The sequence below is a fragment of the Triturus cristatus genome, chromosome 4_2 (genome assembly GCF_964204655.1).
Source record: "Triturus cristatus chromosome 4_2, aTriCri1.1, whole genome shotgun sequence".
NCBI lineage: Eukaryota > Metazoa > Chordata > Amphibia > Caudata > Salamandridae > Triturus > Triturus cristatus.
In genome coordinates this window covers 306,186,182-306,203,613 of record NC_140586.1, presented here as the reverse complement: position 1 = coordinate 306,203,613, position 17,432 = coordinate 306,186,182, and the positions used below count along the sequence as shown (strand labels likewise).

Sequence of the window (17,432 nt, the reverse complement as noted above, 5' to 3'; positions counted from 1 at the left end):
AATCCCCCCCCACCACTAGAATCCCCTCCGGAAGGCCAAGGAGGAGGTGCCCCAGGTCCGCAAAGGTGGTCGTCTGCAGCCCCGGTGGGACATATACTGACACAAAAACGACCACTCTGCCCTCCAGTCTGCCCACCAAAACCGTGTAACGTCCCCTATCGTCATGGCGCACCTCATCAATCTCCAACGGGAGTGAGTTTTTAACCATAATGCCCACACCCCTTGAACCGGACGTGAAGCCCGCATGGGCCACAAGGCAGTAGCCCCGTCGATTCATAGCGCAAAAGGAGTTGCCAATGAGGTGCGTCTCCTGCAGAAAAACTATATCGGGCGAAGTTCGCTTCAAGAACTGCAGGACCACACCTCGTTTTATCCTGTCCCCCAGTCCATTAACATTCCAGGACAACAAACTCAGTCCCCTACCCCCCATCATAAACAGAAGTCATCACTCGTCCCCCAGAGAGCACTGTAGGAATAACACAAAGATACGTTTGCCTTGTGGTGTAAACGAACAACACCCCACCCCAACCCACCCATTCCAACAAAACTCCCCCCACCCTGCACCCCTGCATGAGCCCGGACAGCCCCCCCAACTTGCAGTGTGCCTGTCACCCCTATAAAAAGAAACTAGCTAGACCCCCTAGAGGAGGAAAGAGTACCCCTTCTAGACCCCACACAACCTCCATGGGAGGGGAATGTACAAAGACAGACGCTTGATTGAAAGTAGCATCGTATTCGTCCAGAGTGAGGCCCAATATTGACCCCTCAGTCCCGATCCAGTGGGCCGCCTCCTCCCGCCGCCCCCCCCGCCATCTCGATCCCCAGACAGAGTGTCCAGCCAGTCCCCGGCCGCTTCGGGACGATCAAAAAAATGCGTGCGACCATCCACCTCCACTCGCAGCTTGGCCGGGAAGAGCATGGCGTACTTTAAGTTCAGGTCCCGGAGTCGGCGTTTAACGCCGAGGAAGCTCAGTCTTTGCTTCTGGACCGCTTGGGTGAAATCAGGGTAAAAGTTCACCTCCATATTGTCCAACTTAACCGGCCCATGTAGTCTGGAAGCTTGCAGGATAGCGTCTCTGTCCCGAAAGTTAAAAATCCGGGCAATGAGAGGTCGCGGAGGGGCTCCGACCTTCGGCCTTCCCCCGGGAACCCTGTGGGCCCTCTCCACAGCGAAAAATTTACTCAGGCCCCGAGGCTGGAGATGGGTAGCGATCAGGTCCTCCACAAATAGATCCGCCGCCGCTTCCTCCCGTCCCTCGGGTACTCCGATGATTCGGATGTTATTCCTCCGGGCCCGACTCTCGGAATCCTCGAGGCGCCGATCCATAAGTGCGCTCGCCTGACTTAGCCGGCGTACCTCCAGTTGTAGTGCCGCCACCTCAGTCGTAAGGCCCGATGCGGTGTGGGCCAAAGAGTCAACTCGATCGTTGGTCTTGGAAAGATCGGCCCTCACCAGGCCAACGTCTACAAGGACCGCATCGATCTTCTGTGCCAGGGTGTCGAACCGCTGGCCCACCGAGGCCTTCATCTCGGAAATGGCGCCCATGACGTCGTGGAGAGTCAGATCCGTGGGCAAGTCCGGGGCATCAGAAGGGCCCTCAGGGGACTTATGCGGTCCGCCGGGAGATCCCCTCTGGAGGGTATAGCGGTCCATGCTGTTGGCCGGATGGATGGTGCCACGTCGGGTCGACTTGGTCTTTGACCGATCCCCATCCTGTTTCGTGGCCATCTCCGCTGGTCCCACAATCGAACCAGCAACGCCGTAGAGGGCAGGCAATCAGGGCCACGAGCTCCGGGAGGGCCACCCCAGATCGGCGGGGTGGGCCACAGCAGGCAGGCAGGCCAGGCCCGGCCCGCCGTTGTTGTTCACTTTGCCACTGGGTCACCCCCCAACGCAAATCCGGGGTTCGGCGAGAAGAAGGCCGCAAACCTCAATCGGTGCTCACTCCGGCACCCGAGGTCCAATTCGAAAACGGATTCCAAGTTCAAGTTCAAGAAAACTTTATTTCGGAGTAACTCCGTAAAAGTACATAAAATAAATGTAAAAACATTTAACAACAATAGATAAAATGTTTAAGAATGGTGCAGCCACACGGCTAATACATACTAGTTACATACAATGAATCAGATTGGCATTTTTAGATATTTTTTCCGTTTGTGCCAAAAAGCCCCCAAAAATTTTGCCACTGCGAACATAATGTGCACGGCCGTTTCGCTCTTAAGAATTCTGAAGGCTTCATGGCACCTGGTGAAGCCCAGGTTCCTACAGATGGGGATAATCCATTTTCTGCGCGCCTCAGTATAACCCGTGCAAAAGAATATGAGATGCAGCTCGGTTTCGTCACTTAATCTGCAAGCCGGGCAAATACTGGGTGTCGACAGGGACCAGGAACTAGTAAAAGCACGAATTGGCAAAGACCCGTGCCTCCATTGCAAATAAAGCTTCCTGAGTATTATAGGGTAAACATTATCAAGGGCCAATTCAAAGGTGTAAGTGCTCTTCATAAGAAGGAATTGATTTGTTAGAGACCCTAAAGATTTAGAAGGTCGGAGTAAAGGTGCCTTGGAATCATGATACACTTTGGTTAGAGCTTTCTTGGAAAGCTTGGGACAGGCGTTACAAGGATCATTCCATAGTGCATCTAGACCTAGGCTCACCAAACTATTCCTTACGAATTTAAGCCAGGCAATGTTCCCCGAATTTGGGAAGCTAAGAACTTCCTGGAGGCCCTGTCTGTAGTGAGTCAGTTCGGGCACCGTCCACAATCTGTGCCAATAGATCACGGGACGAAGTGCCAACTCTTCCTCCAGGGGTCTAATGCCTAGGTCAAGTCGTAAAGGCACTAGCGGTGTACTCGGAGGAAGAGCTACTAGACACCTGAGGAATCTGTTCTCCTCATTTGTCAAGCTGTCCAGTACTTTGTGACCCCATAATTCGCTCCCATAGGTAACTGCTCCTCTTGCTTGGACCCTATAGATGTGAAGGGGAGGGCCTATGGGTTTAATGGTCGACCTGTTCTTCCCCACCATCCCTAATATTCCACCAATGTGTTGTGCTAATTTCAACCTCGCTTTCTCCTGGTGTTGACCCCACCTCAATTCCTCGTTGAGTGTAACACCAAGGTATTCAAAGGTGTTTACTCGTTCGAGTATGTTTTCCCCTATGCGAGGAATGCGGTGAAACCTGGGTGGCGGATTGAAGGCCATGAATTTGGTCTTTGTGGTGTTTATTTCCAATCCATGCTCTCTACAGAAGTCCCCAAATCCATCCAGCACACGCTGGATTCCCATAGGTGACTTGGAGAGAAGGAGGGTATCATCAGCAAACATAATTGCTGGGACCCTCCTTCCCGCCAACTTCGGGACATCCGAATTGGGGACCCCGTTAAGATGGTCAATGACACCGTTGACAATGAGGCAAAACAGGGTCGGTGCAAGTACGCACCCCTGTCTTACCCCTCTCTCAACGGGAAACTTGTTTGAGAGTGCACCCTGTGCACCGCACCTCACTCGAGCATAGGTGTTTGTGTGGAGGCGGATGATCATACTCAGGAGGTCAGCTGGCATCCCAACGTTCGCCAGGACTTCCCAGAGCTTGCCGCGTGGGACCAGGTCAAAGGCTGCCCTTAGATCTACAAATACAGTATAGAGGCTGCCACCCTCCAACTGTATTGTTTTCCAATGTAGAAGGGACAGCCTGAATACCTGATCTATAGTAGAGGTCTTCTGGCGAAACCCGGCCTGAAGAGGGCTCAAAATGTCCCTCTCCTCGATCCAGTCCAAAAGTCGGTCCAACAGAAGCCTCGCAAAAAGTTTCTGTGGGACGTCTATCAGACTGATCGGTCTGTAATTAGCGGGGAGCAAAGGTGAGCCCCTTTTAAAAATGGGCACAATCTCCGCCCCGAGCCAAGTTGGAGGGAGTGCCATCCCATGAATGATGGCATTAAACAGTAACAGGAAGTATGGTGCCCAAATACTGACCTCGTGCCTTAAGAGGTCGCCTGGGAGCTTATCTAGGCCTGGCGCTTTTCCTGAGGAAAGGCAAGTAATTGCCCTTTCCAATTCCTCCAGCTTAAAGTCTTCCAGCTCAATGTGATTATCGGTGGTGGGGGCCACTAAGCACTCAGGCGGAGTTCCCATTTGGTCTTGCCCAGCTCTACTATAGAGCGATGAGAAATGTTTTTCCCAGACTTCCGGTGCAATGTTGCCTTCTATAGCCATAACAGGCTCGACTGAGCCATGTTTGACTATGTGCCAAAATGTCCTTGAATCTCTAGTTTTGAGAGCAGATGTTATTTCTGTCCAGTTCTCCCAGTCCCAGTCTATTTTAGCAGACTCAAGGAGGAGCTTATAGGCCACCCTCTTTTCCCTAACCACCGAGGATGCTTCCTTGTTTTTGAGCGCTTGGAGAAGATCTTTCTTAGCTCCCCTGCAGCTGGCATTGAACCATGAGGCTCTTTCCCTCCTCAGTTTCCTGCCCCGGACCACAGGGTTCAAAACCTCAGCTAAATTGTCACAGAGTGTCTGATGGATGTCCTCGAGGGGAGAACAACCTTCTGACGAGGACAATTGAGGGAGGAGACTTTCCACTCTTTCCAGGGTTAATGCCACTTGCTCGTATATTGCCCTTATACGAGTCGGTTTCTCTAGCAATTTGTCCCACCTTAATCTTCGTCTGTTACTGGATAAGGTGAGACTGGGGGCAGGTAGTCTATTTCCTCGAGTTTCGGTCCTGAGGAACCCATCTGCAGCTAATGAAAGGATTAGGGGGTTATGATCACTATCCACCCTTGGGACTATTTTAAAATCTAATGCCAATTTCCAATCCTGAAGTCTGATCAGTATGTAATCAATCTGGGACTCCTGTCCTGGTCTATTAAAAGTTGGCTGGGACGGAATATCCCCATCGAACCTACCATTGCATGCTCTAAGTGAATTTGCCAATGTTAATGTTAAAACTTGCAATAGGAGGGGTGATGCTGCCCTGACTGGCGGACCTACAATGCTTTGGATTCCCCAGAGATCGTCCTCCTCACTACTGATCCCATCTAAGTGAGACGGAAGTGGTTCAAACTGAATGTTAATATCCCCTCCGACCAGGAGTGTATCTGGCCCAGTGAGAGAGTCAAGAAAAGTCATTAAATCCTCCAATGTCCTTGAGGTGGCCGCAGCTCCGACTGGTCTAGAGTATATATTTACCAGACTCAGACCCCTCCCAGTGGGCCAACGTAAAACCACACACAGGATGTCAAGTGAATTTGTTTCTACCACCTCGGCCGTACAGCCTAGATGGCAGGCAATCCATATTGATAGTCCACCAGACGGCCGTCCCTTCCCGCCCCATCTAGCTGGAATATTAAAAATTGCGAACCCGGGGTGGCAAAGGTTTTCTCTGGCCCACGTCTCTTGGAACATGCATATATCATGTTCTTTAATGAAGGTTTCCCAGTCAGTGCTGCCTAACTTATTTGGGAGCCCAGCCACGTTCCATGACAGTATCTCTAGTGGCCTCATAGCCCTGTTTGTGGGCATAGAAATCTCATACAGAGTACTTTCTACCGTCCGTGGTGGGGCACAGACCCCCAACTCACTTCGTACTTTAGATGAGGACCCCTGTAGGACTTTGGTCTTTCCTGAAGAGCAACCACCCTCCACCTCTACCCTCTCCTCCCTGTGTGCGGAACGATAAGGTTTTATAGCCAATTCGTCTGCGGCCGCCGGGACATATTCCAGGGGCACTGTATGAGTCACCGGTGAGGGCAGGTGTGGTCCAGTGGAGATAAAATTATTAGGACAAGAAGTCAGCAATTTGGGAATCAGATCCATATCCTCAACCTGGTCGGCCTGTGTGCTAAGCCCAAAGTCAAAGGTAATACTATGTCAGTCGCAGTCATCGATTCCTGATAAGGCCCCGAATCTATTAGCAACTTCGAAAGGAGTAAATGGTAGCCTGTAGTTCACCCTCCGTGGACCAAATCTGTGATTCCCAGAGGGAACCGTAACCCATTCTGCTGCATTTCCGTATGCCACAGAACTGGGTGCATACATGTTACAGTGTTGAACAAGGGGAGCAGATGTTGCTAGGAATGGGTGAGGGTGAGTCACCATTTTTACTGGAGCCCTGGGGTATGCATTATAAGAGACTGTTGATCTTGGGTAGAAGTATGATAGTACACGGGGATTTATAGACCCCATGTAGAACCCAAGGGGTAGTCTAAGATGTATTTGACTGCTCTGGGGTCTCTAAAGTTGATGATAATTACATCCCCTTCAAGATCCTTGATTCTGCGACCTAGCCAAGGAAGTCTCCGGACGTGCAATATCTCCCCATTGATGTTGGGAGGGAGGGGTCTGTTTGTCCTAAGCCAGTGCATGGTTTTATTTTTTAGATCATAATAGCCCTCATTTTTACCCTTTGCCAGAGGCGGAACTTCTGTTAACACTACCACATATGGTACCGCCTCTGGGGGTAAGTTAACTTGATGGCTATATGAGTCTCTTGCTCTAGCTAGGTGATGATTCTCACCCCTCTCCTTTGGGGACGTTAGTAAAATGGGGTTTGCTATTTCCTTCCTTAATTCACCCTCTTCGTGTTGGCGATGACTTTGAAGGGTTGTAGTGTCGGGCGACTTGTCCCTATGCTGGAAATTAGAGCTACCTATCTCATTAGTCCTAGTATGAGTAAGAGATACATCTGAAACCATAAGGGGGGGCGGGAGTAGGTGAGCAGAATCTTCCCGTGACCCCGGGTGTTTTATGATTAAAGATTCTAGATTCCCCAATCGTGACTCTATATTTTTTAGTCGTTCTATTATGGGTAGAGTGAATGATCTTATCAATTTCTCGATGCTCTCAAGATATGGTGAAATTGTACCCAAGTCAGATAGGAGCAACGGAGAACGAGACAGGTCAGAAGAGGGGGGAACCAAAGAGGTAGTAGATATTAAGGCCACATCGTGTATTACTGATGGCGATGATGGGACCTTTGTCAACGATGCTATGGCTACAGTTTGCATAGGGCCCTTGCCAAAATCAGTGTGATTGATCTTACCTTTTGGCAAGTTGCCTAACCTCTTTCTTCTCTTGGGCGGAGGGGGCCTTGGAGCTTTAGACACCAACGCCCTCCCTGCCTTCTTGCTAGACGACTTAACCTTAGATTCAGAGGGAATAGTGACAGTATCAGTTTCCTTATCAAGAGTAATAGTACTAGGAGGGTACAAAACAGTTGAAACTGGTAACAAATTAAAATTAAAATTGCTAGGTGTAGACTCAATAGTTCTAAGCAGCTCGGGGACATTGTCCATAGCTAACGCCTCCTGCGTCAAGGTAGGAGGACTTAACACAATGAGGGACGAAGTCAAAGGAGATGTACTGTCCATTAATGTCCTATTTTTAATACACTCTATAGAGCGACGTCGCTCGGCCCTTCGTTCGGCAAGCGCAGTCTCCTTGTCCGTGGGTTCAATAACTTTTTTAAAACGGGTTCCACCTCAGGTCAGGCTCACCAACACAGTCCCCTCAATCGAGGCAGGATGAATTCAGGATAAATGTAGGAGGTTGCGGAGGTCCTCGGGAGCCTCGCACCTACGCGGCCATCTTGGTTGCGCGCTAGGCTCCTCCCCTCGGCTATACGTTTTTTAATTGGTTTCCTACAGCATTTATTACCACTGAGTTAGTGCCTCAAAATGGCCATCTAATGACCCTTCAATCAATATGAAATTGTCAGTAAAAGTCAGCATCAAATAGCAGCGACAATCAGCAAGACACAAAATCAGCGTGAAGTGCTGATCACCACAATCACCATAAATTCCCCCTCCCAGAGTGCTACACAAGAAAGGTGTGGCAGCCATGGTCCAAAAGTACTTGATCCAGCAGGGCCTCACAGTAGTGTCCACAATTGCCACATTATCAGGCAATAAAAGGACCATGGTTTGCCCTTGAGGACTGCATATAATGACTGCAACTGCGACAAAGTTGAGATTAAACCCCCCAAGACACATGAATGCACCAGCCAAAGTACAATACCTAAAAACAACCAACCTGAAGCCCTTGAAATGGATAAACCACTTTTTACCGGAGCTGGTTAACAAGGCGAGGACACACTGGAGTCCAGCAGCGCACCGACTTATACCACAACACATGTTTGGACGTCCTTCTCAACAAGGTTGCTAACATGTGGTCCCATTCAAAACCTTACCAGGAAGTAATCCTATAGCACTTTATAAATTAAAAATACATAAAAAATAGGCATGGCCGGACCTCGATGCGACCACAATCTCACGCAGTAACCTTACACTCAGTATGATTGTTGTTGATTTTATCGTAGTAACCTTAAGCACAATATGACCGTTTGATGATTTATTTATTTCCACCAGTAATATCTCAATAATATTGAGGCATACTATTAATATTAAATAACATGAAGGTCGATGGTTCAAGTTTCAGTAACCAGCTTGGATGTCTCCAGCCATGCTGCGTCTACAATTTTAAGAACCCATTAGTAATGATGTATTACATTACATTAAGACTTCATGTGCTACTTATGTAGTTTTGTGTATAAGGCAATATTGTGATGGTTTTTATTAACTTAAAACAATACCGTTTGATTGACTGCCACAAAGCATTGGCCATCAATGACAAAGAACATTACACAACACTGCAACCAGATTGTGCCTATTAATTCCACATAATTGTTGGTGTGAAGTCTATATAGTATTGTTAAGCAATAACACATTATTGCCTCCACTTAACCTAAAGATGCTTTCCACTGAAAAGAGATACTTGCACAACTACCCCTTTCCCCCCCTTGTACTGTTGGGTGGCAGCTGTAGCTTTGCTAGACGTGAGGTGTCAACTTGTGCTCAGTCTTTACTGGCAGTCGATTAGAAGGAACTGAAGTTGGAGGTGTAGCATTACTGCACTGTTGTTGATGCTGTACTGCGGGTGGAAGATAAGAGGCATGCCAGACAGGGGTGTAATGCAAGCCCCTGTGATGCAGGGGGCAACCCTTCAAGGGGCCCCAAACCATCTCAAGGCCAATATATGTTTGCGAGATATGGGAGACTCTGGGGCCCCTCATCACATTCTGGGGACCCTCCTCACATTCTGCAGCCCCACCCCCGACATGTTCTGTAATGTCACAGATGCCAGAGCATGTATTGGTCCTTCTCTGCCTGCATAGGGCTCCTTGAATTATGTGTGGATAGCAGCCGCTTGGCCCCACTCCAAGGCCACCTGCAAGCAGCGGACGGTGGGGGTTGGAACTCCTCCATGAGAAAACTCGTTAATGATGCTTTGCAAATTGTTCCGCAGGGGGTCACTGGAACACCCACTCGCATCCAGCAGTTGGGCGATTACTGTTGCCCCGTTTATCAAGAGCAGTGTGGTTGGGTTGAGATCTGCTGATTAGTCTCTGTGGCCGGATAGTCGAGATCCAGAGAAAGGCGTGTTGTTGAATGACTATGAAGACGTAGGATGATGACCTTCCTGAAAGGAAAAGAGTGACAGGTTAGGAGGTATCAGTGTTCTTCTAATAAATGCAGTTTCTTTGTCATTACTAGGTGCAAGAGCTCTTGGAGGAAGGGTTTCCTGCACAGACCTTCCTACTGAAGTGGGTGGGCTATGAAGAGACTCTGGACAATTGATGTAGTTGAAGACCCACCATAAGCTGCTCCTCCGCTGATCAGTATCACGTCTCGGGTAGAAATGGACCCTCGCTCCATACACTCAATTCTCAAGCACAGAGTGAACAAGAACACAGTCATCTGGAGTCAACCTTGAAGATATAGATGCAACCGTGGGCATTATGGCTCATTCAAAGTCAGACGGGGCTTGCGAGACGTTCAGAAAAGAGATCTCTGCGTGTGCATTTTGTGATTCTGAAGTAAAATTTCAACTGCAGACTCCTTATCATAAGATCTATCCAACATCCTGTGTCCAGGATCTGATTTTCAGGATTGAAAAACATCTCTAAGGAAGAAGCTAAACACACGAGTTGCAAACATTAATGCTCATGAGATGTTAATAGCTATAAAAGAGTATTTCAAAACCATTTGGGTCTGGGATTTCAGTGTTATTTTTTTTAATTTCATTTGTGTTTTTGTACCTTTGCTCGTACTTTCTAGTACACATGTGCACTTTTTTGTCTTGAAGTACAGCTCCTCTTTAGTATTAACCAATCCTTACTCCCCTAGTGCAAAGACCAGCAATGTCTGTTACCTTCATTGCCCTAGAACCATCTTTCCCATACTAAAGGTTCCGGTGGGATCCGAATCCCAACCATCTGTTTCCCAAAATGGGTCAGTGAGGGTGCATGGTCCTTCCCTCTCCAAAACTAAATCAGTGTCAGCCACATCAGCCTTGTACCCAAGAGCCTCAGCCCTCCAACTCCCACTGGTCATCCTTCCCTCGGATAGCCAGTGATTGGCCCACTGGTGGATCACATACAACTCAAGCTGTACAACAGTCTTACTCCCATCACACACAAGCCTCTAAACCACATTCATAACCACTGATAAAACAACTGTACACTGCATTCTACACACCTGCAGAGCATCCAAGGCCCACTCCGTTGAACTAAAGGATGACATTCAGATACACACCCCCACCGTGCATCCTCATTCCGATGAAAAATAATGTGACCATGTCTCACAAAGGTTTATGGGCCCAGATATTCTGTCATACATCGGCCACAGGGTTGTATGTCAGAATATCACGCACACCAAAAATATCATAGCCAGGGTATCGACCACCAAAATATTGTAAAGGTAAGTCCAAATAGGTAAGTCAAAGAACCAGAATTAAGAGCAAAGGAGAGAGAAGAAAAGGGGGCGGGAAAAAGTGGCTTGAGGTGGATCTTTACCTCCTTTTTCTTCTTTTTTTTTATTCGTCTCCTCATCCCCTCCCTCCCCTCTGTCTTTTCCTTCCCATCTTTTTTTTTTCTTCTCGCTTTTGTCTCCTCACAACTTTCTATCTCCTACTCCCTTTCTTCCTCATGGTCCCTCCATCTTCTTTTGATTCAAGCTGCCTCTGCATTACTCTCCTGTCTGCATTGCTGGCTACCAATGAGTATTTTTGGGTAGTTTTTTTTTGGTTCTCTCCCTTCTCTCCTTTTTCTTCTGATTATTGCCTTAATCAACAAGTTGATGTGAAGCGCTATCTGCATTTAGCCACTATGTACTAACACTCAGTTATATCAAATCTTTTCACGACAGACCTGTGGCAGCATCGACTCACTGAGGCACCCAGACATTATCCCTACTGGTACTGTTAAGGGGCTTTATTCTTCTGTTTTTCTTCACTCGGGCAATATTGCATTTTATTCTTTCACTCAGTGCCTGTGCTTTCTTTGATCAAGGGTGTCGAATAAGCTAACAGAAGTCTCATGATTAGGCTTAAGCCTGTAGGGTTAAAGCCTGGTTTTGTGACGTGGCAACACATCCCAAAAGACCGCTTGTTGCTTCGCTGTATGAAGACTTCTAAGGGAAAAAAACACTTTGATAAGTGTACTTTTACTATTCTCAACAACAGCTCTACTTTCCTTGAAGATGCTTATATATATATGTAAATATATTATCACTGTACATATACATGAAGTTGCGAACAGTAAATCCATACTTACCTGCAAACACTTACCTTTATAATATATAACTCAATATTTTTGTTATGATAGTTTTGCAGCCGGTATTAAAAACGTGTTATTCTAGTAGTATACAACGCACAACTACAACCGGTATCGGAGTTGCCATTTTCTGTAAAAGATCCTTGAATTGCACATCCCTGCACCCTTATACATTTTCAGCCTTTGAAATGCTTCCTAGTACCAGAACTGTGAACGTATACCTCCAGCTTCAGCAGCATTGACCATCTTGGTGGAGGCTGCTAGCTTTTGGGGAACAGTGTTTAGAACTCATCACTTTACAGTTGACTGAATCCTCTCCAATCCTTGGACAACAGACTGAGGGGCATATTTACAAGCCCCTATTGCCACCATAACATCATTTTTGTTGTTGTTGTGGTGGCGATATGCGTTTCACCCTATTTAAAAGGCAGCGTTAAGCTACTTAACGGGCCTTAACGCAGCCTTGTAAATAAGGCACCCTTTCACGCTATACTTAGGAGAAATGCTTTATTTCGCCTTGTTTTTGCTGTTTCTATGTGTGCTGCATTGTGCAGCAAACATAGAAACAGCAAAACACCATTGATTGTTTATGTGCAGGAAGAGGTCCCTTCATGCACATAAACAACCATTAAAAAATAATGACGAGTTGCAACGTCTATGTGTGCGGCACAGAGGTGCACATATAGAAGTTACAAAACACACTTGCAGATTGTTTATATACAGGAAGGGACACCTTCTTGAACATAAACAATCATTCCCCAAAAGGCAGGCACCCTTGCACTATAGTGCAAGGGTGCCTGCGTTAGCGCTAGATGGCTAAATGTAGTGCCAGCACAGGGGGAAACGTAAGGTTGCACCATATTGTTGTTAAAACGGTGCAGCCCTGTGTTTCAGAAGTGGTGAAGCTCAACGTTAAGCCAAGAAGGCTAACGCCGCGCTCCAACACTTCTTTTGTAAATATGCCCCATAATCCTTAATCCTCGAACAGCAACTTTTTCTGCGGTCGAACACGTCATTGGGGACACATCAAAATATCCATTAGTCTCCATCTTTCAAATGCTTTCTTAATTGACATGACTTCATACGGCAGTGTAAAAAACAAATGTTGGATAAAGGGTGCCCTTAATTTTTATAATTGTCTAATTTGTAAGTCTACAATTTCAAGACCTGATTTGGGTTGAATGGTCAGACCACCTCTAGATCGAAGCTTTAACAAAGTGAAACTAAAGGGTCAGCCCAGAACCCTGAAAAAGTCTTGGTGAGAAATCTAAAAGCCCTGAACAGAACCATATTTAACAATTTTGTAACCCCTTCTAGTGGTCGAAGACAACATGAACAAGTATGTCTCAAAGCAAACTTCTGTGATATTCTCACATATATTGTAGGTGACTTCGCCCCATGAACCGTAAAGAAAGCCTAAACGAAAAATTCTTCACCCTTGCTTAATTTCAGGAAGGAACATGTCCAGATTACCATAAGGAAATCAGTTCAAAAGTCCTTCACAATATAAGCAACAAAAAAGCCATACATAATCATTACTAATTGAGGTCACTTGAAGGGGTAAAAATCTGTACACAGTGGTCAAAGGCATCACTGAGCCTCACCGCGTACTCGGACTACGCATGTGCGGGCATTAGAAAGCCATTTGCTCTGACTCTCCTATCATCACCATGAACATCACAAAGAAAAACCTACAACTAGCATGACTTCAACGAACAGTACTTGAAAGTGTGCTTTTCAAAACTGATCAGCTACATCGGATACTGTAAGAAATTTGATTATTATTTGGAGTTGGTGCCTCTTCTCAAGGAATAGCTAAAACCCTTGGCAGGCTGAACCCTGAACGTCACTAAATTAACCTGCACTCGAGACCTGGTAGCCATGGCACAAAGCATACAGGCTTAACTTAGAGGCAATGTGTAAATGCTTTTTGCAGTGCTAAAACAATAATAAAGTCAAAATGCAAAATAATAAAAGTCCCAAAACAAATTATAAAAACAGAGTAAAATGTTGTAAACAAAATGACATAAAAATGACAAAAATCCAAAAGGGGAACCAGGGAATTCATAAAGTTTTAAGTAGGAATAGCCAATTGATGCACGGTGTCCTTGTTATTTACTCTTAAGTAGGAATAGCGCCATGAAGTACAAAGTGCCAATGATAGTCAAGGGTAGAGGTAGACCGGGACCTAGGTGCAATTTGACACTGACCACAATGGAGTGCATATTGGATATACCAACTAGGTTCGTCCTGGTCAAAGGTTTTACCATTTTGACTTTAGTCTTTTAAGTCCCAATCCACCACAGGAGTACATTTTTAAAGCCTTCCCAGAGACTTCAAGGATGTAGAGACTCACAGGGGGTCAGGCAGAGGCCAACATCAAGGTCCAGTTGCCATTGGTAAGCTGGGCAGTTGCAGGAAAGGCCACTTGCAAATTGTCTCTCTCTAGCCATGCAGGAGGTCAGCTAATTTACACTTGGATTCCACTTGTTTGTCCTGAGTTCAAGAGGGAGCAGGTCCAGTCCTTCAAGGTTTCTCTCAGTTCACAGACTGCAGGACCAGTCCTCTTATGTTCTTCCTCATGTCCAGGAGTGTTCTGAAGTGAGTGCCTGGAGATGCCATGTTGATGCCTGGCATGAGCTAGTAAATGGGAATGATTCCTGGCCACGCCATAACAAATAAGGTAAAAGTTCATAGGGTCCGCCACACCCACTTTGGGCATGTTCAAGATGGTGAAAGCCTTCAGCCACACTAAGCATGGGCTCTAAAGGCTGGGGGGGTGCGTGGGGAGTGTGCTATGGCAATGCTCATGTTCTCCCACATCTAACATTAAATACAGTTTTGAAGCTGTCACAGTACCCCCAATAAACCCAGAGACAGATGTCTGTTGGAACAAAGCAGTGTTTTCCAGCAACCAAAAAGTTGATACACAAGAATTAATTTGCCATCTTATTTCCCTTGCTTTTAAGTGCACCCCCAGAGTTATATGTAAAGACCCAGAGACAGAGGTCTGTGGGAACAAAGCAGATCCTTCAGCAGCTAGACGGTGGCTATCCAATACAGTTTTGACATCCTGTTATCTTTCCTTTCAAGTGTGCTCCTAGTTTTACATGTAAACACCCAGCAGACCTTTCAAGCAAGATTTTATATTCAAGCAGGATTTGCCACTGCAATATCAAAATAGGGTGATCACTGACTTCCACCAGCCCATTCAGGCCAGCCTATTGTTTGCTCTTGGGAGGCACTTTGCACCTTTTTCACACCCATTCAAATGCTAATTACTGGCATATAGACTTGGAATATCAGGCCTTCCAGAGCAGCAATCCAGTTGAGTCCTCTAAGCAGCACAGAAGTACCTCTGGTAGAGCTTCAGTTCCAGATCCAAAAGTGTCTGGTTTTAGGGGGTTAGAGACCGATTCCCAAAAGTGCCTTTGATGTTGGGGTGACTTCAGAGCAACTCTCTGAAGTGCACAAAGATCCCTTTCAACCCAATCCTGTCTTCCAGGCTATCTGTGGGGGTAACCAGTCCTTTGTATGGGGACATGACCCAGCCTATTCAAGTGAAGTGCTAGCCCCTCCCTTCCATCCTGCCCAGGCAGAACTATCAGAATGCAGATGTATGTAGTTAGGTACTCAGACACACCTAGCCTTCCTATGGTTGTGGCTGTCTGAAGGGAATGCACGTGGCTGTCTGAAGGGGATGCACAAAGTGTAGCTATCACCCGGCCTAGACGTGTATTGGAAACAGGCTGAAAAGCACACCGAGCAGCAAGTACAGAGAAATGTCCACTTTCTAAAAGTATTTCTAAAGGAACAAAGGTCCCTTGAGTGCTAAGTGAAAAAAAGGGTTAATACACAGAGATTCAATGAAGTGTATGTCTGATATTCAAAAGGACACTTTTATGCATTTATTAAGTCAAGGTAAAAAATAAACAATTGCAGTGGAGAAACAACCATGACAAAAGTCATAAAGCCTTCCACACTTAGGCATTTCATATGTGACACAAATGAAGATAATGATAAAGTCATAAACTGGAAGTACACATGCTCATATAAACAAATGATTAATTACACCATTTTGAGTCAAGGTACTATAGTCAACTAGTTTTGATCCTTTAACCAAATATACGGATCATCATCCAGTCATAAGGATTTATGCCCGAGATAGAAACAAGGGTTACTACATATGTAACCAAATGCCAGCTGAAGAAAAGAAAGAAACGGAAACAAGGAAGAAGGAAAAGAAAGGGGGAAACTACATTAGATGTCATGTAATAAACCATGAGAAGTTGAGATCAACCATCTAGCCATGCAAGAGGTGTCCAAATTCAGCCATACACGTCAGTCCAGTATACAAAAACCGTGGTTGCATGAATTTCTTGGACACATGCACAATGGTGCCAGCAGCGCAATAGCACTTAAATGAAGCTAACAGGCAGTGAACGGATAAGGCACATCCTATAAGGTGAGTTTGTATGGAGAACAAGTGTAAACTATCCAAAAAGGTACCACAATGTGGTCCTTCACGCTGGTATTCAGCTCAGGATTACAGACTGGGGTACAATGACAATCTAATCAGACGGGCTCCAATAGCAGATACTGGAACACAGAAAAAGCATCGAGGGAGTGAGGGGGAGATTTAAAAGAGTCCATGCTCGAGGTCATGCTAAGTGATAAAATAACAACAAACCTTAATGCACATGAATAAACCACAGAGAAGTACTTAATGTGGCACAATGGCTGATACACAAACATCTGTGTCAATATATAGTTTTGAGCAAGCTTCAGGGAGTGACTGCAATACAGAAAAAAGTTATAAATATTCATAAAACTCCGTACTCCTCACACAAAGGACGGCACTCCACGTGGTGGGGTTGAAATATTTATTTATCCCAATTGCAGACAAACATCTACGCATTTCGGTTCTCACTGAGACTTGTTCACAAACAAATATATATATTCACTGAAAAAAACAAAGGTTACAGGGACGTTATAGTTAGGTTGACGTTTCACTCGTACAAAACCAGAGAAATTCTGCGATTATAGTTAGTTAGCTAACTATAACTTGTGCCCCCCGCAATGCACTGCTTATGACCTCACATATTACATCACTCATGACATGGTGAGTGACATCACTTAAGCCATCACTTATGACATCATACAGTGACTAAGTGTTTTCAAAAGTTTATAGGGCATATTAGCAACGATCTGCGATATTTATCGCAAACCGTGTATAGTGCTGTTTTCTTTATCCCCGCATATCGCTGGAATACATCGCCCTGTTAGTGGCGTATTATCAACGTGCTGCTCACAGGCGATGTGAATTCAAGCGATAGACAGCGATAAACTGCAATAGCGGGTGAAAACCTGCAATTAATCAAGAGTGTAAAGGAAATGCTTGATGATACGCAATTGTGTACTTAGCCCATCAATCCACCTGCCATTGAAGAGATGGCTAAGTCAGATTTCTAGCAGGAGTTAAAATCCTGCGATAATGGGGGCTTAGTGCGCCTTTTATTCCCGCATCGCGGGTACAGTGCAGCCTTGTAAATATCGCGAAGCTGATTTCGCGAGTGTTTCTCATGTAGTTTTGCTGAGGTACGCCCACTTTGCATGTCATTAGCGATGTATATTGCTGACATGCAAAGTGAGATAAAAAATGGCTACTATCTCAAGGATACACGCGCTAAAGCCTGTTAATAATAGAGCGATATTTAAATCGCCGCTTTTCGGCCGAAAACGGCCGCTAAAGCAGCGATATTGGGCTTGATAATATGCCCCTATGGGTGTTAAATATATTTATCCCAAGGTG

At 45.9% G+C, this 17,432-nt stretch overlaps 1 protein-coding gene across 1 annotated transcript in view; it reads left to right on the top strand.

Annotated features, from left to right (window-relative positions):
- The window catches only part of LOC146833757 (uncharacterized), a 99,942-nt gene extending 90,025 nt beyond the window's left edge, over positions 1-9,917 (top strand). The window contains exon 6 of the mRNA XM_085600084.1: positions 9,561-9,917. Coding sequence (XP_085456210.1) covers positions 9,561-9,644 — 84 coding nt within the window. The 3' untranslated portion in view covers positions 9,645-9,917. The remainder of the gene's footprint in view (positions 1-9,560) is intronic.
- Positions 9,918-17,432: the final 7,515 nt, after the last annotated feature.